Genomic DNA, 24,625 nt, shown 5'->3' with positions numbered 1-24,625 from the left:
TTTTGATTAATACCAAAGTTAAAAGGCGTTAAATAAAAGGGTTTATATGATATGATTTTATAACATTAGGGGCTTAGTTGTACCTTTCTGAACGTTAGTGGCCTACTTGACCCATAGGCCAAACGTTAGGGGCTTAACTGATCCTTTTCCAATTTACTTTTAACATTTATTTTTTATGTTAGACATAATTTTTAGTTTCAGTAGATTATTGTTTGTTCGATTTTGAATAATATAATAGAATTATTTTAAATGATATAATAGAATTAAAGATTCAGATTTCTTTTTTAATATAAGTAAATTTATTTATTAAATATTTAATTAAAAAATAAAAATAAAATGGGAACCAAAGTTGATAAATTTATTTATTAAATATTTAATTAAAAAATAAAAATAAAATGGGAACCAAAGTTGTCCCTATTAAATGGTTCATATTAAATGAAAACTGAAACTCATCCTCCTAAATGGGGACGAAAGTCGTCCGCGTCCAATGGGGACGAAAGTCGTCCTTATATAAAGGGATGACTTTCGTCCCCCAGTTAGGGACAACAATCATCCCCAAAATAGGAACAATTTTTCTATTTCCGTCCCCTATATAATTGGGGATGGAGGCAATAGGGACGAAACATGAGGACCAACTTAATTGTCCCCAAAATATTTGAGGACCATTTTTTTTAACAATAGGAGACCATTTTTATGGTCCCCTTATCTCCCTTATTTTGTAGTGATTGTAGTTGACTTTAAACTCAATCTCTTTTCAGGATTATATCTCCAGAAGTCGGTCTTCTTAGTTATTCAGCCGACTTCTAGGATGATCGGTCGTTATCTTCATTGGGCTTAGTCTATATTGGCTTGCCTTAAGCCGGTAAATTTTTAAGGATTCGTCTATGCCGATACATGTCGTCTGTTTACTTCAGGGCGAGTTTTGAGGTAGGTTTCATTTGACTGAACCCTCTTAGGATTCGGTCCATCCTTAGTTGATATAAATTGCGTTTCCATCATTTATGAAAGAGATAAATTTATTATATTTTAATGATTTAAATGATATTTTCAAGTCAAATAATATGTAAACGACATTGTTATTTAGTATAAATAGGGTTAATTTCATAAAAAAATCACAACCTTTATACGAAGTTTTATTTTAATTACAACCTTTAAAAGTTGGAATTTAAAGGCACAACCTTTTATTTTGTTTTAGATCTATCACCAAAGTAAAAGTTGGTGTATTTTTTCTAACAAAAATTACGAATCCTACAAACTCTAACCGAAAGATAATAATATCTGGTGTCGATTTATAATTTGAGTTTTTAATTAATGGTTTAATGAAGAACTCAGTACAAATAATACACTAAAATGATAAATTTAAAAAAAATGAAAGATCATGTTTTTATATGAAAACTTTTAAAAGTCGTGATTAAAATGAATTTTTTTGTAAAGGTCGTAGTGTTTTATGGAATTAACCCGTATAAATATGAGAGGCATATTTATATTTTTCTAAAATTTATACATTATTCGAAAGTTTCATTTAGAACTCATAATGAATTACATATCGTGTTTATATTGTTAAGATGAAATAAAAATAAGCATATATACATTTTATATGTTAGAATCAAATTTAAAACAAATGTTACGATTTATTGAATTGAATCAGTTTGAATGAATGAAATAAAAAATTTGATGTTAAAAAGTAATTTAAATTTTCATTAAGATCTTAAGAGAAGATCTCATTAAGGTTTTAAGAGAAGTTTAGTTCGATGTATATCTAGCTAAGACAAATGTCAAGAATGCTTTTAATGTTTAGTTAAGTGTCAAACATAGGTTAAAAACTATCTTGTTTTGGTAATTTCATAAGGTATATGTATATATAAGAGGAAGAGGAAACGTAACGAATTTCCCATTTCAAACCTAGAACATTCCTCTAAACTTGAAATTCTATAAATTCGTAAGGTTTTAAAAGTGATTCAAGTTCAATTGGTAATTATTTTTCATCTAATTTCATTGTTTCATTGTAGTTCACTCAATTCTGTTTGTGAATCCGACTTTACAGCCTTAGGGCGTTGAATTCTATAACTCTGAATTAAATTCTGTTTGTTGATACTGAAACTTGAAACTGTTGTCTACATCTTTTTAAGTTTAAGTGTTGCCTTACTCAGTCTTGAGCATATTTGGTTTGTTCAAAATATTAAATTGCTTTGTCCGTCCTAGTAGTTTGAACCATATTTAGGAGGTATTGTATAATTTGGTGTATAAACCTTGGGTTGGTGAAACTTCTTTTGGAAATGATTATAGACTCATATATCTAAATATCCACCGAAGGGTTTGGTCTAATTAAGTTATAATGATCTTTTTATAAAATTTAATGGAAGTCATACGTTCTACCTAAGAAGTAGAATTAGTGTCTTGTTCATAATCATGCTTCATTCATATAAGTTTGAACCTAAATGTCTGTATAAAGATTGTTATGGGCATTAGAGAAGAAAAATAGTTAGTATGTGTCATGAAATGTGGGTTTTTTTGTTTGCAATGGAGATATAGGTGATTAATCAAGAGCCGGAGGGGCGGCTAGGCGGTAAGGCAGTTTGGAGTGTGAAATGTAGCTTGTTTAAATAACTATTTTGGTGAGTATATATGCAAGCCGTTTCTATACAAATTTATACTTTATTTTCAGTACATATGTGATATTGATTCATAAGTTTAAGATGTGATTTTGGTGACAATTTGGATATGCACAAAAGCTGATTGATGAAGTGTCAAAGTTAAAAGTTCAAATACTACTTTATGTATTTTTGTTTTTAAAGAAAGTTACATTGATTTTGATATGTGAATTTGAATTTTGGGAAAATCTTTGTGCTTCTAACATATAGGTTTAATGTTTATGAAATATATAATGCCTTTTGGCAAGTTTGATAGTTATTTGTTTTTATAAATGGCTTGTGAAAATGATTGATTTTACAAACATTTTGATGTTTGTTTGATCGTCAAACTGTGATTGAGTTTGTGACCAAATGATTTGAGATTTATATTTGTGATATTCCTCCTCTGTAATAATGTATGTGAGAGGTGATAAATTTGTAATATACACCCGATTATATGCTGTTATTCATATATGTACATGAGAGATATTATTTGTGTGTCTATGCACATTTTGATACAGGGCACTTGATTTAATGATCGGTGAAGGGAGAAAGGCCGAGCCGTGATAATGACGGGGAAGGGTTAGCCATCAAACATATCTAAAATGGTTGGACCAGGATGTGAGCCAGTGTTGTGTTTCTGGTTACATACTTAAAGTTTGGTCGATTATTACAAATATGGATATTACTATGTTGATATGATTTTAATATTTTTTTTATTATGAGTTGTAAGGATGGTTTGTGTTATATTCTTGAGTATATTGTATATGCTTTTATTTACTCTTTTGAATAATTTTTAAGAGCTTATGAAAGCTTAACGGTTTTTAATATTTGAAATTCGTATTTGTAAACCGAAAGGAATAATATTAGGTTAATTACATATAAAATCACGACTTTTACATTGATTTACGAGAAAAACATGACCGTTAAAACATGTCAATCGCAAGCACAATCTTTCGTTTATTTTCAAATTCATCATTGATATATTTTCTTGTGAAATTTCGCTGACTTGGACATCGGATGGGTCTGCCACGTATCATGCCACGTCAGCAAACTGCCCTCCCGATGATGAATTTGACAATAAACGAAAGTTTGTGCCTGTGATTGACATGTTTTAAAAATCATATTTTTTCGTGAATCAATGTAAAGGTCGTGATTTTATAAAATTTTATACTAGTTATATATATTCACTATGCTTTTTGCTCATTACTTTTCAAACTAATTTCCTTTTAGGTAGCAAAGGATATCATAACAGAAAGTGGCTATTGTAAATTTGAGAGTGCTAGACTTCTAACATCACACCACATCTTACGCTAAAAAGTATACCAATATTACACCGCAGCGTATACTAAAAATTAACTAACAATAGACTAAAATTATACTAATATTATACAAATTTTCTGATTCAATACATAATGAAAATAAATATAAAAAATTTGTATATATTACCAACCACAAAATACATAAATTTTTTATTATCAACAAATATATAATGAAAATATATAAAAAAATTATTCTTGATTTACTAAAATTATATCAATATTAAATCAAATGTTGTTTCCAAATTCTTTGTTTCATAACTTTTAAATATATTGAAATTATACCAACAATATACGTACCGTATTTTTGTAAGTAATTTTTATTTTTTTTATAGTTTTATCAATATTTTTAAGTCAATTTGATATTTTTTTAAATATAAAAACCAGCACCTATTTTTATAAAAGTCCCTACAACATTCTTAATCTCATAAAAGAAGGTCAAATAGCATTCTGATGTAATGCCAGACATCCCTCCATGAAGATCATTTAGCAATTTTGTTTTTTAATACAACTTTATCATGGAATGCCGAAAGATCGATGCTAAGACTACGCGAACCTTCATAGGATATATGATAAGCAATTGACAACTTTTTAAATTTATGTTTTGGATGATACCATTCGTATAAATATAATAGTACAGTTTAATCTAGTTTGTAATTTATATTTCCCAACTTAAATTTTTGTAGGATTAACAACAAATTTACCTTAAAAAACACATAATTTTCAAAAATATGTTCGAGGTAAAAACATTTCAATTTTATCTAAAAAATCATTTTTTAACATTTTTATACTTTGTGTGATACATATTTGATACATACTTAATACCTCAGACTATACATTGCTCATATATATTATACATCTCTGGTACGGATATATACAAAACGATTTTTTTAGATATTTAGTAAAATCGTTATGGTACCTCGTATGATAGAAACATTAGTATCTAGTTTTGTTTAGACTTTGCATCTTTCCCTTGTAACAAAAAAAAGAAAGAAAAAGTGGGCGACTATATATTGGAGGACGGATAGAGTATATAACATTTTACATTTTTGCCCATTTTATGAAGAATTTCTGAGTCTGGTTAGGGCCAATAGGAATGATTCCCATGGGATTATAATCAGGATAATTTTTATAGTAATACTTCTTAATTTGCACCATCTTCACAGTGCTACTGATTCCAGGAATTTGGTAAATATCTTTAGTGTAGTCGAACAGATTTGGATACTCCCTAAGCAGCTTTTTGTTGCAATTGTACAGAGCTGCATAAACCTGCAGAGATAACAAACAGGCAATAGATTTAAGATGACATGACAAACCGGCTGAATTCTATCTTTGGAATAAATATTCTGACTTATCAGCTTTTTATTATGTAAAATGACAACATATTTATCGTGACAACATATTCTAAAAATATATTTCAGCCACATTAGTCAATTTGTTCAAAAAATATCAAGATATAAGTTCATATTAGTTTAGTGGGTTAATGTAAAAAAAATCATGAACTTTACATGTTTTCTCATTTTAATCACGTAGTTTAAATTTTCTCATTTTCATGCACGAACTGTCATTTTTTCTGAAATTCATACATGGTGCTTAGGTGTCACGGCTCCATTGGTGTAATTCGCTAAGGTGGATATCATTTTGCACCAATGAATGAGTGCTACCTCAGCGCCGTGTATGAATTTGAGAAAAATTGGTACTTTGTGTATGAAAATGAAAAAATTTAAACTGCATGATTAAAATGAAAAAATATATAAAGTTCGTGATTTTTTGACATTAACCCTAGTTTAATTTCTGCAAATTTTGTATGGCAACCATTTGAGATAGATCATCATAAGAAAATGGAATAGATATAGTACCTCATCAAATCGGATAAGGCTGACGAACAGCCGGACGTCCGCTTCAGTTAGTTGGTGTCCGCATATGTAGCGTTGCTTTTCAAGTATTGTCTCACATATATCAAGGGACTCAAAGCACAGTTTCACAGCCTGCAGGTTATGACAATGAATAATATTGCTGCCATCACAAGCCAATTAACATGTGTTAAGTATTAAACAAAGCTTACTTGGTCGTAAGTCTCTTGATCCTTTGCGAAACCACATTTATAAACACCTTTGTTGATTCCGGTATATATCCATTCGTTAGTTTCATCAATCCGAGCCTGCAGGTATGGAGGATATAAATCCACCTCTGGATGCGTCGCAAATTCATTCATTTCTGTATTAAGCATTCGGATAATTTCCCCACTGTCATTGTTCACAATTGCTGCTCGTTTCGCATCCCACAGCACCTACCAATACCATATCATAATAGTTGCAGCATCGCCTTAACATACGTCAAGTAGAATTTAAGTATACGAGCTAGATATACTACGCGAAGTAGCCCGAAAATATGGAGAAGTTAGAACATACAGGAACGGAGTATGCTCCGGCATACTGAGGACATGCAATGTCATAGAGCTGTCTCATGGTTTTTGCATGATACAAAGGGTCAGGTTTAGCTCCTGGTTCCTCTATTTCTGTAGCAGAAAAAACCCATCCCATATGGTTATCGACTTCGGGTTTTGTTCTTTCGAGTATGGGCTTCACAGACTGCACACAAAGAATTTAAGAATTCAATGCTAATTAAAAAGCTCAAGAAAGAAGATAATTAACGAAACGCGATGGCTCTCAACCCAAAACCCCCCCAAAACCCTAACCCTAGATTTTTTTCAACAATTCTTCATGGTAATCAGGCTTCCTCTTCACAGAATCTTGACGTTGGAAAGGTCATCTCTACCAGCAACAATCGTTCGGAAGGTAAACCTGTTATCTATTTTGAGAATTTCCCTAGAGCATGGAGATATCATGACTTGGAGAAGGTTTTTGCACGTTATGGCGTTGTGGGAAACGTTTCGTTAGCCTCGAAACTTACCAAAAGGAACTGTTGTTTCGGCTTCCTAAGACCTAGTATTGATAAAGAGATTTCCTGGATGCTAGCTCAATTGAATTTAATCTCTATTGGACGATTCAAACTTCGAGCGTTTATCTCTAGGTTTCCGAATAAAACAAGGGTGTTGCAGCAAGGAATTTCTGCATCGGATACAATTATGGAACCCTTGAAGAAATTGATCACCAAGCCTTCGATTAGGGACCATCGATCCTACGTTCATGTTGTTGAGGATGGCCCTATTACTGAATCTGTTCGGGGAAAAGCTGTTGTGTGTGAGGATGTTGTTGCTGATTTAAGCCCTATGACGGCGCAGAAGGATCGTTCGCATGACACTGATTTATTGAAGTTAACAGTTTGGAAGGAATCTGTGGCGTTAAGTAATGATGAGTGGATAGACAGATCTATTGTGGTTAGGGTGAATGATATTCAATCAGTTCTACAGGCTAAAACTTATTTGCAAGAGAAGAAAATTGATTACTCAAAGATTTCATTAATGGGAGCTAATCTGATTTTGCTCACCTTTGTTACAAGAGAGGATGCTGAGTATTTCTTGTTGGAAGCTTCAATCCATCTGAAGGATTTTTTTCAAACGTTCTCTTGGGCAAAAGATTTTCAGAAGCCTTTCTATAGATTGGTATGGGTATCAATTTCAGGTCTGCCTCTTTCTCTTTGGGCACCTGAAATCTTCATGGATGTGGGTAATTTACTTGGTGAATCTATCAAGGTTCATCCTTTGGTGCACTTGAAGGATCGTTTTGATTTGGGTTCAGTTTTAATCTCAACTACTTCTAGATTTATAAATCAAGAGATTGAGGTCATGTTTAGAGGAGAGAAACATTATGTGTCGGTTTTAGAGTCAGACAGGCCGGTGGTTTTTGATGGAACTGGGGATGATTCTGAACATGCTCTAGAGTCAGATGATGAGGTTGATTCTGAACAGTCTAATTCTGAAGATTTATCCAGCGTTGTGAAAGGTGTTGATGCAAGCGTTACCTCAGCTCCTTCTCTGAGCTCAGTTCAGAAATCCAGAACAGGTAAATCTGTGAATATTTCAGCAGTGAGGAAGGATACAATAGTCTCTTTATCAACTCATTCAACGTCGAAGGTGGAAGCAACAGCTAAGGAAGACCTTGGTTTACTCCCTGAGCTGGACCTTGTACGCAATTCGGGTCAGATGGAAGCGGGTTCCATGTCAGTTCTTGATTATGACAGGATAAGATTTTTGGGAGAGGAATTTATTTCAGGAACTCTTGGTTCATACTCTGCTTCTGATTCAGAGATTAACACAACAATTCGTAGCAATCAACAATTAAAGGTGATAGAAAACCTGGGACAGATTCATTCTTGCTCACACAGTGCATACGAAGACGAGAAGGAATTATCTGACTGCGACATTATTAATATGAACAGAGTAGCAGAATTAAACTCAAGGAACATTATTGTTGCGGAACCGAGTAATGAGGCTTTAGAATCTTGGAAGCTCGGACTGGAACTCGGGATTTTTGATAAAGATTGCGAAGCAGAAACGGTCAAGGAACTTTCTATTAATTTGGCTGCAGAGGGTGACGTTCAACAGAGATAAGTCTTTTTTCCTTTCGAGGTTTTTTTATGATTTATGTCTGAGCCAATTATTTTTGTTTCATGGAATTGTAGAGGGGGTCTTTTGAATTTCAGGAAGCAGAAATTCATCAAATCTTTAGTTTCTACGAATAAGTTGCTTTTTCTAGGTTTGGTCGAGTCAAAAAAAGAAGTTGTTGATGATTTTTTGATTCGTAATTTATGGCCAAATCTTGATTTTGGTTATGATTGGGTTCCATCAGTTGGTGCATCTGGGGGTTTGATTTTAATTTGGAATGCGATTTTATTACATTCTGTGTCTATTTCCAAGGGTCCTAGATGGATAACTATGGACTTTATTTTTCAGAATTTATCTTATCGTCATATCCTTATTTATGCTAGCAATGTGGCTTCAGAGAGATCGTTTTTTTGGCAGGAACTTCATGATCAGTTATCATTCCCAGGGATTACTATGATTAGTGGAGATTTTAATGAAATTATCCGCCCAGAGGAGAGGTTGAACTGTGTGAATTACTCTCCCTCTATGGAAGCTCTTAATGATTTCATTAATTATGCAGAGATGCATGACATACCTCTTTCAGGAAGACAGTTTACTTGGCACAATTCAAACTCGAGATCGAGAATTGATAGGTGTTTGGTTTCGGCTTCTGCTAGCTTATGTTGGCCGAACCTTTCTCTCACTGCTCTGTCTCCGGGACAATCTGATCATGTTCCTATTTGTTTTCGTTCAGCTAATAATTTTGATTGGGGTCCTCGTCCGTTTCGATCTGTAGATGCTTGGTGGGAGCATGAGTGTTTTTATGATTTTGTTTTGAATTCTTGGAATTCAATATGTTCTTCTTCTGGTAATCTTACTCAGAGACTGAGAGAGTTGCGCGGTCGTATTAAAGTCTGGAATGCCGATGTGTTTGGGGATCAGAATAAAATTGTCAGAGAGCTTACTAGTATCATTCTTGCTAAAGATCTAGAGGCTGAATCAAGAACACTATCAGAGGAGGAGCTTAATGAGATTGCGATTCTCAAAAATAATCTTTGGGTGGCGGAAAACCGAATTGAATCTCTTTGGATTCAAAAATCTAGGGTCAAGTGGATTTTGTCGGGTGATAGGAACTCGAAGTTCTTTCACAGTATTGCTTCTAATCACCACAGGAACAACCTTATTACTTCTATTCAAGTAGGCGAGGAAATTTATGTTGAGCCGGCTGATTTGAGGTTCCAAATTAGAGACTACTTTTGTTCTCTTTACAAAAGGAAAGCGAGAATGCGGTATGATTTGTCAGTGTTAGATTTCAAACGTATTTCATTAGAGCATGCTGCTTCTCTGATTCGGCACTTTGATGAGGAGGAGATTTATGCGGCTATTTGCTCTTGTAGTGGAAGAAAAGCACCAGGGCCGGATGGTTTTAACTTCTACTTCTACCACAAAGCCTGGCCTATTATGAAAAGAGAAATTGTTGAGATGTTTTGTACCTTTCATAGGACGGGTTTGCTGCCTAAGGGAATCAACTCTTCTTTTATGGTTCTTATCCCTAAGGTGATCGGGTCTTTTGAGCTCAAAGACTACAGACCTATTAGCCTTGTGAATGGTATTTACAAGCTTCTATCTAAAACACTTTCTATTCGTTTGGCTCCTATTTTACCTGCTGTCATTTCAGATTGTCAACATGCTTTTCTGAAAGGTAGGAGCATTCTGGAGTGCTCTATGATTGCTAATGAGTTACTTCACATGGCTAATAGGCGGAAACATAAATTGTTGGTGCTGAAACTTGATTTTCAGAAGGCTTTTGATAGCATAGATTGGAATTATTTGATTTCGGTTATGCGTTGTATGGGCTTTCCTCAGATGTGGCTTGACTGGATGTCATACTGTTTTTCATCTGCTACCACAGCTATTTTGGTGAATGGGAGTCCTGTTAACCCTATTCAGCTGCAGAGGGGTGTGCGACAGGGAGATCCTATTTCTCCATATTTATTTGTTCTCGCAGTCGAGGGTCTGAAATGCTTGATGGATAAGGCTTGTCAGATGGGCTTTACTAAAGGTTACTCTTTTTCAGACAGGTGTGATCCTTTATCTCTTTTACAGTTCGCAGATGATACTCTGATTTTTATCCCCTATGATATTAGTCAACTTAAGAATTTGACGAGGATTCTTCGGTGCTTTGAGGTTGTTTCTGGTCTGAAAATTAACTTTCATAAAAGCTCAGTTATGGGAGTCAATGTTAACGAGAGTGAGTTGGCGACTGCAGCTAATGTGGTGGGTTGTAAGATAGAGAATTTTCCTATTAAGTATCTTGGTTTGCCTCTGTTGAGACGACAACTTGCTACTGGGTTTTGGGATCATGTGGTGGACCGGTTCAAAGCTAAGCTTGCTTTCTGGAAAGGTTCTCTCCTCTCTCCTGCAGGAAGATTAGTTTTGATTAAATCGGTCCTGTTTAGTGTGCCGGTCTATTTTATGTCTGTTTTCAGGATGCCGTGTGGGGTTCAGAGTAAGCTGGAATCGTATATGAAGCGCTTTCTCTGGAAAGGTGATGTTTCATCTAGAGCCCTTTGTAAAGTTTCCTGGGAAGTTATCTGCCAAACTTTTGAGAATGGTGGTTTGGGTATTTCTAACCTTAGAGTGAGAAATCAAAGCCTATTATTTAAGTGGGTTTGGAAGCTGCGATTTAGTGACAAGAACTCTCTTTGGTACCTTGTTGTTTCAAACTGTTCTCTTCTCTCGGATTGGGATTCTCTTTTGCTTGGTGACTCCAAAAAATCGTCTAACATTTGGAAGGGTATCAAAAAGTGTTGTTGTAATGACAAATGTATCTGGAATATCTTTATTGATAACGTGCGATATAAAGTGGGTGATGGGCATACTATTTCGTTGTGGTTTGATAATTGGATGGGGAATGCGACAGCTTTTGAGCGTTTCTCAAAGCTTTTTCATCTTTCAAATCAGAAGAAGGCTTCTATTTATCATATTTGGCGGGATGGTTGGAAATGGAGACGGCGATTGAGGGGGGCAGAATCTTATTTACTTGTTGATTTTCAGAATAAGTTTAATAGTTTAACAAGGCGGGACAACACTCTGGACACCATCTCTTGGAACTCTTCCTCAGGAACCTTCACTGCAGCTTCCTTCTGCAAATGCTTGGCTGCTGCTAAGGTTTTTTCTCAGGTTTCTGCAGCTGCTGTGACTCCAGGAGCAGACCTGATGCACGTAAATGTCACTACTACTGCCCATTCAGTCAATGATTTTGACCTTATCCAACGTCAAAGGCATGCTGTTTCTTCTCCCTGGGATGATCATTATGTTGGTGGATTAAATAACGGTTTGGCAGCTGCTTCTCTTCATGGCTATTTTAATACTGCAACAGGTCCACTTTTTCTTCATGGAGCTGCTGCCAATGGCCATGATCTTGGAGCTGTTCATTCTCATTCTGCTTTTGTTAATCAATTGACGCGGAGATCTTTAACTCCGTTCAAGTGTGTTTGGACTTCTTCAGCGCCCCCGAGAGTTAAGTTCTTTATTTGGCTTGCTCTTCATGGTAGAATTCCTTCTCTTTAGTTTTTGACTATTCGCTCTATTATCTCGACGGAGAACTCCCTATGCTCTCTTTGTGGTGTGGTAGAAAGTCAAGACCACATTTTTATTCATTGTAGTTTCGCTAGAGGTATTTGGTGTGATATCCTTCAAAAAATTGATGTGGTTTGGGTTTTTCCATTGTCATTCTTTGATTTTATGACACAGTGGCAGGACAGTATTCCGAGAGGTCGTTATCGGAAATTATGGCAGGTTTTATGGATGATTGTTACTTGGGAAATTTGGAAGTGCAGGAACGGAAGAATTTTTAATAATAAGGTGTCAGACAAAAAAACAGTGATCTTTAGTTGTTTTACTAAAGCAGCTTGGTTGTTTAAAATTTGTGATAGGAATTTTTCATATTCTGGGTTAGATTTCTTTAGAAATCCCAGTTGTATTCTTTTTCCGGACTTTTGATGTTGTCTCTTTCTTAAGTTGTAGCCTAGAGTGTGCCACCTTGAGTGTGCCTCTTTTTTGTGCGAAAACTTAAGTTTGAGTCTTTGCCACGTCTTGTGGCTTTTAATATACTTTGATTTATCAAAAAAAAAAAGAAGATAATTAACTAAGTAATGCTGTTGACTTTGATACCGTGAAGCTGATCGCCTTTTCGAGTCCTTTAATCTTCAAGTATGCGAGACATCTTGAAGCCCAGGGACATGCATAAGCAACATATAGATGATACCTTTCAGGTTGAGCAGGATATTTTGATTCCGGATCTCGCGAAATTGAATCGTGAAATCCAGTGATTGGCTCTTCATTAGTTCCAGCCATTTGGTGATGCTGCTGAATTGATTGCACAAATTCAAGCAGCAAAAATATATAAATCTACCAATTTTTGTACATTACAGCTATTACAAAGAACTATACTGAATTGACTTTGAACTAGTAAGTTTTTACAGGTAAATACCAAAGCTCATAAAGAATTAATACCCTGAAATTGAACGAAGCTAGTACCGTTTTTCTTGTCCTCGACTCAAATGCTTAAGCTGAATGCTCACACTGAGTCGTGTATTTGAAGCTTTATCCTGATATATATATTTGAGTTCTTTAATTATTTTCCTCCACAAATTTAATAGGGAAAATGTGCAGATATATCCTTAATGTTTAAGCCTAAGAGCGAATAAGCCCCCTCGTCAACTTTTTGGAATAAACGGACCCCTAATGTTTCGAAAACGACTCAAATGAGCCCCTTCATGTAAGACCTTTGCGAAGTATATAACCTGATACTTCTGTTTTCTGAAGGTATATAATTACCTGATGATACTTCCTGCTTTGGCCAACTAGAAATTGAAAACTTAATTAGAAGAAATAGAAGGAAGATTTATAATTCTGCCATTGTTACATCACTCCCCTTCTCTGAAGTCGCAACATATTGTATTTGCTTGTGCTGCTATTCTTAAGCAGCTTAAATAAATCTACAAATATAAGCAATTCTTACAAATGATGACTATGATAAGACATGCTCATTTCAAGGCGTCAAAATGATAAACATCTACTAAAATTAGAGTGTTATCCCGTATAATAGATGTGCCACGTCATTTTTACAACAACCCGATAATAATTTGCGATAGAGAATCTTTATTTATTGCTTATTTTTTTATCATTAAACATTTGCGTATGGCTAACGCCTCATTGGTTTGTTGCACGAATGACGTGGCGCAACCGTTGCGTTTGTATAATTATTCCTAAAATTAATTAAATTAGACATATGTAGTTAGAAGCTTAATTCAAATCAATTCAGTTTCAAGCTAAATAATTGATCAAAAAACTAAAAAGGAACTAAAGATGTAGAGCTTCCTATTAGAAAAGATTCATCAAGCTTTTGCTGCAGCATTATTCTTCTAAATCAAAATCATTGAGCGAAGAATTTCAGTTAGAGTTCTGTTTTTAAGTTGGTTAAAATTCTGTTAGAGTTTAACTGTTTGTTATCAACAATGTTAACTCAAATGTTAAGTTCCTAGCTGCAACGTACCGTTGTTGCCTATGTTACCCAGATTCCTATTCAGGTTGTCCAAGTTGGACACATTCTGCAGTTACGAATCGTTAATGTTATTTTTTCCAGATACCGAGATACGGATCAGAAATACGACATGGATGCCGGAATCGTCAATTAAATATTCTGTAATTCTTTTTTTTTTTTTAGGAATAAATACTCTTTTTTTTCATTCCCCTTTCTTTTGCAAAATATACTTGAGAAAATTACAATGTATAAATCAAAAATTGAAAATTTTATGTTTGTGGCCCAATTTTTTTCTTCAGCAATCACCTGATTTTAAAAATTTCTCTGTATGTGTATTGATGGACACCGTACAAGATAACCTTATTTGAATCACACTTGGTCATACCAAAATAACCACCGAGATGCGGTAGAGCTTTAACATGTCCCCGACTCAAAATAGTTGTCACCCGCATCATAGGCAACCGAATAACTAACAAGATCATCTCAAATCCCGCATATTTAGAGATCATGATAAAGCTCATTCTATCTTAACAAGAAAATAGAGTTCGAATGAAGTTGAGTGTTAGACTCACACTACAATACAACTACGAAAGTATATATAAGAGGACACTTAGGTCAGGTAAATACGATTCAATTCTTTTAGTATGATTATTCATTTAACCTACAACCGAAATTTGACTTAAGTATCAGATTGTATTCGGACAAACACAGATCAAAATCATTCTAACTTATTCTATTTTGACAGGCTGAATCAAAGGCTACCCCGGCCATGACAAAACCATCATTTGGCACCGTCTGTGGGAAAGAGTATTCGTTTCTAATAAAATACAATCTTGGTTTTGTGGCTATAATGAATGACAAGGAAGAACCACCACCATCAGTAGTGGTCAGAACGTCAGAAGGATTGCTTGGTAGTAATGGCTTGATTCCGCCGTCAGTCTCTATGAATGGGGGAATTAATGGCATTGCACCTTTGGAAAATGGAGCAATACCAGCAACTAATGGAGCAGCGTATGATATCACACCACCTCAGGTTCCTAGAGGAACCAGTGTAGGGGTCTTTCCGGCGCAGGCAATCCCACCTTTGGGACATTACAAACCAGCACACCAGACGCCCTTGTCATATCAGCAATCAGGTGGGGGATGGTCACCAGGATACTACCCCTAGAATCTCTAGAATTACCGGAGTTATCTTAGACCCATTCAGCCCGTTCTTTTTCCCTCCTTAGATGCAGAAGGAACAGTTACATCAATAGTTACATTTTTGCGACGTAATTTGAATTATTGCGATGGAATTATCTGTCACAAAATTAGCAACGGACTTGTTATTTGGTCGCTAATACTGTTTGCAACAAAAAATGTAGCGACGGACATAGTCCATCGCAATTCCGTCGCAAACGGTGTTTTGCTATGGAATTTAGGGCTTTAGTGACGGAAAATTCCGTCGCTAAAGCCCTGTTTTCTAGTAGTGGGAGGGCCAGAGGAGCCAAGACGCAGAAAGATGTCCCAAACGTAGTAAAGGGAGCAGGGACGGTTGTACAAAAGAAGAAGGGAGGAGCAAATCCACCTCAAAAGGGGTTGTCATAACTAGTGTCACAGAGAAGAAACGACCTTCCAAACAAGGCTGGAGCAACCGCGCCCCTACCGGGAAGGGTTAGAAATAGATCTCTAGTTTCTAAAAAGCAATCATATCAACATTGATGAGGAAGAGGAATCAAAAGGAGTTACCTCGGGATGGAAACAAAAGAAGGACCTATAACAACAAAATTAATAAGGAGAAAAAGAAGTGGAGAGTCTGTCCTCTAATAAGAGAAGAGAGGTGGAAGAGAAGAACACCGTTGATCAGAAAATCAAACATGCTATGAAAAAGTACCGGAAAGAGGGGAAAGTTGACGATGAAGACCGAGAAGATGAGGACTCCCCTCTGAAGGCAGGAATCCAACTGGTAAGGTTCCCTTCACGTTTCAAATTACCAACATTTGACTCTTTTGATGGTAATATGAGATCCAAAAAGCCATATTTCAAAATTCAAAACAATTATAATGTTGCAAGATGTGACAGACCCGATGCTCTGTGGAGTGTTTCCCGCGACACTGAAGGGGTCAGCGCATAAATGGTACTCCTACCTCAAAGAAGGCTTCATTGCCTCTTTCTCAAACCTATCTTCAACATTTAAAGCAAGGTTCAGAACAAGCATCCCTATGCAGAAAAGTTCTAATGATCTAAGGAAGCGCAAGTAAAGAGAACAAAAAACATTGAAGAACTTTGTAGAAAGATTTAACAAAGAAGCAGTCCAGATAGAAAGTTTGAATCATGATACCACCATAGAAGCAATGAAGATAGGAATCCGATTTGAGGAGCTTCGAGACAAGATTTTGATGAAAAAACCGACGAATTTCCAAGGCCTGATGTTGATAACAGACAAGTACGTCGAGTTAGACGAAGCCAGAAAAACTTTGACGAAACAATGACTCAACCAAGAACGACGACTCCATATATTTAGGGAAGAAAGATAATGAGCAGTCTCGGACACAGAGATATAATGGAGGGAACATAACTTACGATTTTACACCCTTAAATAGGACCCCAATATACACACTTAATTGGATGAAACACAATCCGGTCATGTACAATGAAGATGGACTCATTCAAACAGAGAGGTAAGAGCAAGTATTTCCGTTTTCATGAAGGTTACGGCCATGACACTGACAGATGTGGGGACCTCAAAAGATAGACCGAACAACTAATCTAGATGGGGGTACTAAAGAAATTTGTCAACACCGGACCTGGAGAAAAAAAAGAAAAAGGGAATCCATAGAGAAAGAAGTGCCCAACAAGAAACCCAAGGAAATAGCAGGTGTTGTACACATGATGGATGGAGGAGAGCCTTATAGAAGCACAAAATCAAAGAAGAGAAATAGAAGAGGTTCTATGACTATCTTTGCAATCGAGAGAGATATAGTCCAAAAGGTAGCGTATAGACTTGAGGATGAAACACATGTAAAAGAACCACACAGCGATGTTTTAGTGGTGGAAGCATTAATAAAAAATCATCTTGTCAAGTGAATCTTAATGAAGGAAGCTATAAGAACCTGTTAACACTAGAAGCTTTTAAGAAGATGATGGGCTCTATTGTTTGAGGCTATATTTGTTCTTCTGGCAGTAAATATCGGCTCACTCTCTTGGCTAGCCCATGGTCTGTTATGAGAATCCATGCGTCCCATGAACCATTGCTTCATTTCATCTGTTTGACTTTTAACGGAATACATAACCTCCTTCTTTAGCTAGTCCACATTGGCTCGCACTGCGGCTGGTAACCTTTCATTTGATTCTGTCATTCTAGCTAAGTTGACTGATCCAAAAGTTCTATTGGATGAAGATCTTCTGGAGCCGGAATTGCTTAATAGCTCGTAGACCTGTCTGGCTAGTTGTACCAGTGTTAATGGAGTTAATGGAGACTTGGTAGGGCTACTCGGGTTGATGAGTCTTCTTGTTTGTGTATACTCGAGAGCAGTTGGGCGAAGTTTGGCTGTATCCACAAGGGTTAGTATATGATGAACAAGATTCTGGATGCATGAGATGCGTGATATGCATGATATACAGGGTTAGGTAACGATAACATGTAGCATGTAACATTTAACACATAGAACGGTTGATATCATAGAGACACATTATTCCTTCCAACCTTATTTCTCCCACACACGTGTTCCGGGCGAGGTTTCATTCTTAGGATTTTTTGGTCTAGACCTTTGCATCGCAATGCTAAGGTCGACGTGTACCTACAAGCTCTCTTCTAGCAGTCCTAATACAGACAAGCGGCAATAGTCAATGTAAGAATTTTTTGTCTCCTTAATTGGAAGTTGTGCAAACATAGAAATAGGTAGACATGGCGATCCCCTTAAAAGAACATCTGGAAAATAATTGAGCCTAAAGTTGGTCAAGTGGATGGATTGTCACTTGACTTGATTGGATATTAGGGGTTTAACCAAGTAAATGGACTTTACTCGATTAGATCTTGTATTTAAGTCTGGCATAACAGGTTGTTTTTGAAAGATCTGTTTTTGAAAACTGAAAAAGTTGTTAGGCCTGAACTAAGATTGAGATTGAAATAAGAATTTTTAAAAATGGATTCAGAATCCTTACATTGACAACATGCCTCAAACACAAATATTATATTAGGCGTTTTCCAATAGGGTAGTGTCTAAGCTGGAATGCATGTAGGCTGAGTCTATGGGTTTTGGTAGCAATCGGTTTAAGGCACTCACAGAAAAATATACCTTTGATAAGTCTCCTCAATCACGAGTACAAGCGAACAAGGTACTGGTCCGCATAAGACGTTTTAAATGTTGGATTGCAATGGCATAACGTGAGATTAGCTATGAGCATTGGAGGCTAGTATTAGGTTCCATAGAGAGTAAGATGCGGAAAGAAAGTCCGATGTGATGCAGCAGGCGCAGATGTGTGTGGTAAATAATTACGATCGATAATACGCAAGTCATGTGATTATGTCCATGGCAACTGTTTTTGAAAACAATTCTGAAAATGTTTTGAGTTTATGTTTTAAAAACAGTAATATTTCCCTAGTGGTGTTAACCAGGCTTATGACTAACTTCGAGATTTGCAAAGGTTTGAAAAATATGGAGTCACCACCTAACTTTGTTAGGAAATGCCTTTTCTACTGACTGGATAACCTCACTCGCTTATGAGTGAGATTATCGTCCATCGGATCAAAAGACTGGGTTCGATGGACATTACCAAAACTCTTGTACTTGCCTTATCAATCGTATTATTATTTACTAGAAACATCTGGTTATCTTATCTCAACAATCATGCAGTTCACTAGATATAATACTGGAAATGTAAAAACATCTGAAAGCGGTAAACAGATAAGACGCGCATATGACTCGATCTTGACTGGCATGTGAGACATGTAACATTTACTCCTAAGCATTCATCTAATCGTAGTGGTTTCTATCATTTATTAGACAGTGGTGGGTCTTACCATTTTGTATGCATAAAATCTAAAATTAACCGGATATATAAGCGACTTTGATTTTATTTTTGTCATCTTGAATGTATATACAACCACTAATTACGTTTTCATGGTAATTCTATGATTTCTAGGTGATTTTCTTGATTTTACTTAGTTAATGTGGTTAAGTTCATTAGCTTGTTAATAATGGATTTGATCATGCTTTGGAAAGCGATAAACAGTTTAAACATACCCATACGCAGTTGATATACATACAAGGTTAGAAATACTTTTAAACCTTATAGACCTGGAGTGCCTAGCACTCGTCTATCATCTGGAAGTTTATGTTGTCGGAATCTGGTTTCGGTTAGCGGAAGTTCTTTGTCTCATTGATACAGATCTACTAGTTTTAACCGGGGTCGATTCCGAGTTCAAACGAACCCGAACTCGCATCTAGAGTTGCTGGTTTTGTTGGGCTTGGCTTCGTGGCCAGGTTGGCATGGAAGATTATGATTTTGGGCTTTGAGGCCCGATACAAATTGGGATTGACCAATTATAGATTACAAATAAGTCATGCAACTAATTACAAGTTCGTGGGCTCAAACAGGGCCCAATTCTGAGTACAAACGAACTTGGAAACATAAAAACAAGGTTTTGGAAGCATTCTGAAAGATCTGGAAGCGTCTGCGTACGAAGAACAAGGAATCATCATGGAGCCATAAGGAGTGGCGGCGGCGCCGTGATAGGTAGAGGGATAGTTTGTCGTTTGGTTCGATTTTCATGCAAATTCATTCAGAAAACGATCATAAAGCATAAAAAAAACATACGTAATTGAATAATAAACGTTCTAAACATCCCAAAATTGACCTAGAACATGTTTCTAATCAAAGTTGATGGCAGTTATATCAAGAACATTAAAGAACATAAAGCATGGCAATCATGACAGTTTAACTATAAATATACGTTATGGGCGTTTGATTTTAACAGTATCAACATACAATTGTTAAAACACATATAACAGTCTATATACATGTTTCTAATGAGAATTCATGGCAATCATGTTAGGAATTTAAAAGCATGACAAACATGGACAAAATAGTTTATCAAGAACACAGTTTTAGACAATTTCACAGCAAAACAACCTAACATGCGTTCTAACATATCAAATTAAAAGTTCTTAATTATGTGTGACAAAAAGTGATAAAAGAAGGACTTGGATCCCCAAAAGTATCGTTCTGAGTCCTTAGCTCGTTTTTAGGTGATCCGGGCGTGGAACCCAGTTTTAGATCGATGTGCAGCAATGTGTTCTTGAGTGATTGAAGCGTCTTAGCTTTGTTTGATCGAATAGTATGCGTGTCTCTGCTGGGTGGGGGGGAGCGTCGGCCAACACTGGGAATTCTTAGAGTTTGTGTGCTTTGATAGTGGTGAATTTTTTCGATCTTTAGCTAGGCTGTCCTAGGATTCTATTTATAGAGATTCAAAAAGACCTAGGGTTTACCAAGAGTCAGTGTTGCATGAGGAATGTGAAAGTGTGTGGAGTTATAACTCTAGAAGTATGATTATAATTAAGTCTAGCCTAATATCTTTAAAAAATTTAATTAAAATTTCGTATTAATACTTGCTAGCCAAGTAAAAGGGTGTTAAAAGTTAGTTTTAGTGCCCAAAAGTATTAAAAATGACTTCTGGGACTCTAAGAGTTTAAGGTCAATTTAAGTCAGTTAAACTTGCAAATTGGCCTATAAACTTCTAAAATAGTGAATCAGTCCAATTTCTTAAGACTTGTATCACAATCTCTTTGGATTTTTATAGACTATTTGCAGCAAATTATGTTTCAATTCTTCAAGTTTACAATTGCACACGGATCAAGCCAGCCTGAATCCAACTAAGCGGACCACAAGATCGTCATTCGAATAAACTTCTATGAAAATCATCATTAGACATTTCAGTCCGTTATCATTTTTTACCTGTCCGGAAAATAGGTGTCTATAATATGAAACTATAATATTTGAATATATTATTTTATCATAAGACATAATTGTATAAATTAATTTTAATGGGTTAAACAAGTAATTTATAAACTCAAAAAAGTAAATAAATCTTTATAAGTAAAAATAATGAAACTCTACATGTAACTCTAAAATAAAATAAAAACATTAGGAAAAATATTCTCTTTTTTAAATAACATAATTTCCTACCTCAATAAGAAAAAGATAGAGAAAATATCTCATCCTTTTAATATTGTTATTTTTTACTCTAAAATATGTTTATATTATTATATCTATTTTTTATTATTATTTTATTCTATTTCTTTTATTCTAAGTGATCTCTCTCTCTCTCTCTCTCTCTTTTTCTCTGCTTCTTCTTCTTGTTCTCTGTTTTTTTTATTCGTCATTTCTTTTTCTTCTTCTTCTTCTTCTATTCTCCATTTTATTCTTTTCTTACTCGTCGTTCCGTCGTCGCTCCACCATCGTTCTGATGTCGCTCCGCCATCGTTCCGTCGTCACTCTACAGTTCTTTCATATTTTATTTTAGAAATTTTTTCCTTAACTCGTGGTGATTATTACGAATTAATTTAACTTTCAGATCTAAATAAATTACTCTTTAATTTTTTATCAATTTTAAATCTAAAAATACGCATAAAAAACGATTTTATGATGAAAAAAACTATTTCCAGCACAAAAATGATTTTCTATAAAAAGAAATAGCCTCTGATTATCATATGAGTATTACTGCATTATCATATGAGCACCATAACACTATAGAGAAAAATATTTTTTTTATAAAAAAATAGCGTCTGATTATCATATGAGTATCATTGTATTATTAGATCGGTATCAGCATTATATGATATGATAAAGTTATGATAATAGAATGATATTATAGTGATAATAGTATGATAGTGTTATGATAATATTATGATGATAGATAGATAATGTAATAGTATGATAATATGATACCTATATGTGGAAAAAAAATTACAAAAAAATTATGATAACGAGATGATAATATGAAGATAATAGTATGATAAGGTTTTATAATAATAAAATGATAAAGTTATGATAATAATATGATAATATGATACCTACATGAAAAACAAATTATAAAAAAATTATAATAACGAGATGATAATGTCATGATACCTGCATGATAGCGGAGTAGAATCATAATTATTTTAAAACCGTGAGTAAAATATAAATCTGAAAAAAAAACGTGGAGTATTTTCTAAAACTTTTCCGTTTTGAAGTAAAAAATAACTATTTTCATTTTTTGAAGTAAATACGTAAACTTCCAAATAAAATAAGTTTATAGAGTCTGGTTGGAATCAATTTACTCTAAACTCTGGGATCCAACTCGTTTTTTGAGTTGGGATGGAATTGCCCTTACTGACATAAAATGATCGGGAAATTTATACCATTAATCAAGGTGATTCTTATTAAAAGAAAGAAAATCCAAGAACATAACACAAACATAGACATGATTTTTATTTAATGTTAAATAGTACAATCCACGAATGATAGAAATACAGTACAACGGCACGATTTGATATTTATTCATAACTTACTAATAAAGCACTCTTAATCTCCTCCAAGAAGATCAAATATGATTCTGATGTGATGCCAGGCATAGACTACCAAGAACATCACATGACTTTATTTAATTTGTTTTCATATAACTTAATTATTATAATAGCCCATTCTTAATCTCTTCCATGATGATCATATACCAATCGGAAACTTGAGCCTATTATGAGGTTCAGAATAGTCAATGTTAGGGCCAATCGGAATGATTCCCATGGGATTATAATCAGGATGACTTTTATAGTAATGCTTCTTAATGTGCACCATGTTCACTGTGCTACTGATATCAAACATTTGGTAAATGTCTTTGGTAAAGTTGAACAAATGTGGGTACTCCCTTAGCAGCTTTTTGTTGCAATTGAACAGAGCACCATATGCCTGCAGAGATAACCAAAATTACATTCGTATGCATAGAAATTTGTTAGTTTTTTAGTCTGAAAGATGTGGTACCTCATCGAATCGGATAAGGCTGACAAAGAGACGGATATCTGCTTCGGTTAGTTGGTGTCCGCACATGAAGCGTTGCCTTCGAAGTGTTTTCTCACATCTATCAAGGGATTCAAAGCATGGTTTCACAGCCTGCAGACGATGGTGCATAAAGATTACAGCAATACTCAAAACAATTTTGGAGTGTTAATTACTATGTATAAACCGAAGCTTACGTCGTCGTAAGTTTGTTGGTCCTTTGCAAAACCACATTTATAGACACCTTTGTTGATATTGGTGTATACCCATTCGTTAGTTTCATCGATCTTAGGACGCAAGTAGCGAGGATATAAATCCACCTCTGGATGCGTCGCAAATTCATTCATTTCTGTGTTAAGCATTCGGATGATTTCCCCACTGTCATTGTTCACAATTGCCTTTTGTTCCGCATCCCACAGCACCTATCAATACCAATACAATATTTATCATCTCAACATCCATATTAGTAAGAATTCAGGAGTAGTTGAACATACAGGAACAGAGTATCCTCCGGCATACTGAGGACAGGCAATGTCATAGAGCTGTCTTATACTTTTGGCACCATACAAAGGGTCAGGTTCAGCTCCTGGTTCCTCTGTACTTGTTGCAGGAAAAAGCCATCCCATATGGTTATCCACGCCGGGTTTTGTTTTGCCCCATATCGGCTTCACAGACTACACGCACAAATATTTGAGCATCTCAATTAGGTTGACACGCACTGAAGATAGAAAATGACTAAGTAATGATGGTGGATTTGATACCGTAAAAAGGATGGCCTTTTCGAGTCCTTTAATCTTCAAGTATGCGAGACATCTCGAAGCCCATGGACATGCATAAGAAACATACAGATGATACCTTCCAGGTTGAGCTGGATATTTTGATTTCGGATCTCGCGAAATTTTATCGTGAAATCCGGTGATCGGCTCTTCATTAGCTCCAGCCATTATGATGCTGCTTATTTTATTGAACCAACAAAAATATATAAATGTATCAATCGTACACAACAGATAACGTAAAATTATGCATTCGTCTTCGACTAAATAAATCATAACTAAATTTCTGCAGTGGTAAATTTATACGTTACCTTGGTATAAAACAAGGTGATACTTCGTGAATCAAATGCTTAAGTTGCAGAAAGAAGAAATCATGAGTCCTCTATTTATAGGCTTATAGTGAGTCGTATATTTGAAGCATTATTATTACAATAGAATCAAGTGCCGAGGCACACACATAACATACATAATAATTGTTACTAAAGTTTACTTATTAGTCATTAGGCAAAAAGGTATAAAAAAACTCTGGACTTTTTTTTAAAAGTACAAATGAGCACTTTTATTTTTTTGGACACAGTTAAACTCTCCAGCTTTTAAAATTGAACAATTAAACCATTTTTATTTTCAAATCAAACAAATAAACTCTCGTTGTTTTAAAATCGAACAAATAAACCCTTATAACTTACTTTTTGGACACTTACCCCCTCAAATTTTCGATAAATATTTTAAACATTGAAATTATTTTTGAACTTTTTTCCTATATGATTATGAGAGACATGTCGATTACTAACGAGTGTTTCTAATAGTGTTGGACGAAAGGAAATATTTATTATATTTGAAAATAAAGAAAGTTT

At 35.1% G+C, this 24,625-nt stretch overlaps 2 protein-coding genes across 3 annotated transcripts; both read right to left on the bottom strand.

Moving 5' to 3' along the window:
* Positions 1 to 4,937: 4,937 nt before the first annotated feature.
* Positions 4,938 to 13,046, bottom strand: LOC126680120 (uncharacterized). Of its 2 annotated transcripts, none has more exons than XM_056105704.1 (6): positions 12,954 to 13,046; positions 12,612 to 12,803; positions 6,361 to 6,540; positions 6,015 to 6,239; positions 5,809 to 5,937; positions 4,938 to 5,218 (listed from the first exon to the last, which is right to left on the bottom strand). In XM_056105704.1, the coding sequence occupies exons 2-6, from the start codon at positions 12,792 to 12,794 to the stop codon at positions 4,991 to 4,993; spliced, it is 945 nt and encodes a 314-aa protein (XP_055961679.1). In that variant the 5' UTR covers positions 12,795 to 12,803; positions 12,954 to 13,046; the 3' UTR covers positions 4,938 to 4,990. The 2 variants fall into 2 exon arrangements, with proteins under 2 accessions (XP_055961679.1, XP_050231133.1); XM_050375176.2 differs by having other exon boundaries at positions 12,612 to 12,806; positions 12,954 to 12,975.
* A 9,367-nt stretch (positions 13,047 to 22,413) lies between these two features.
* Positions 22,414 to 24,178, bottom strand: LOC126680119 (uncharacterized). The gene is made up of 6 exons (XM_050375175.2): positions 24,083 to 24,178; positions 23,760 to 23,949; positions 23,493 to 23,672; positions 23,196 to 23,420; positions 22,984 to 23,112; positions 22,414 to 22,911 (listed from the first exon to the last, which is right to left on the bottom strand). The coding sequence occupies exons 2-6, from the start codon at positions 23,940 to 23,942 to the stop codon at positions 22,672 to 22,674; spliced, it is 957 nt and encodes a 318-aa protein (XP_050231132.1). The 5' UTR covers positions 23,943 to 23,949; positions 24,083 to 24,178; the 3' UTR covers positions 22,414 to 22,671.
* Positions 24,179 to 24,625: the final 447 nt, after the last annotated feature.

This window comes from Mercurialis annua, linkage group LG5 (genome assembly GCF_937616625.2).
Source record: "Mercurialis annua linkage group LG5, ddMerAnnu1.2, whole genome shotgun sequence".
Lineage (NCBI taxonomy): Eukaryota > Viridiplantae > Streptophyta > Magnoliopsida > Malpighiales > Euphorbiaceae > Mercurialis > Mercurialis annua.
Note: the sequence above shows the minus strand (reverse complement) of the source record. Positions and strands in the feature narration are given on the sequence as shown.

Coding starts and splice junctions, on each gene's coding strand:
- LOC126680119 (XM_050375175.2), bottom strand. CDS start 23,942: ATGGCTGGAGCTAATGAAGAGCCGATCACCGGATTTCACGATAAAATT. Junction 23,421..23,492: donor CCGGAGGATACTCTGTTCCT/GTATGTTCAACT, acceptor TGGTATTGATAG/GTGCTGTGGGATGCGGAACA. Junction 23,113..23,195: donor ACCAACAAACTTACGACGAC/GTAAGCTTCGGT, acceptor CATCGTCTGCAG/GCTGTGAAACCATGCTTTGA.
- LOC126680120 (XM_056105704.1), bottom strand. CDS start 12,794: ATGGCTGGAACTAATGAAGAGCCAATCACTGGATTTCACGATTCAATT. Junction 6,240..6,360: donor CCGGAGCATACTCCGTTCCT/GTATGTTCTAAC, acceptor TGGTATTGGTAG/GTGCTGTGGGATGCGAAACG. Junction 5,938..6,014: donor ATCAAGAGACTTACGACCAA/GTAAGCTTTGTT, acceptor CATAACCTGCAG/GCTGTGAAACTGTGCTTTGA.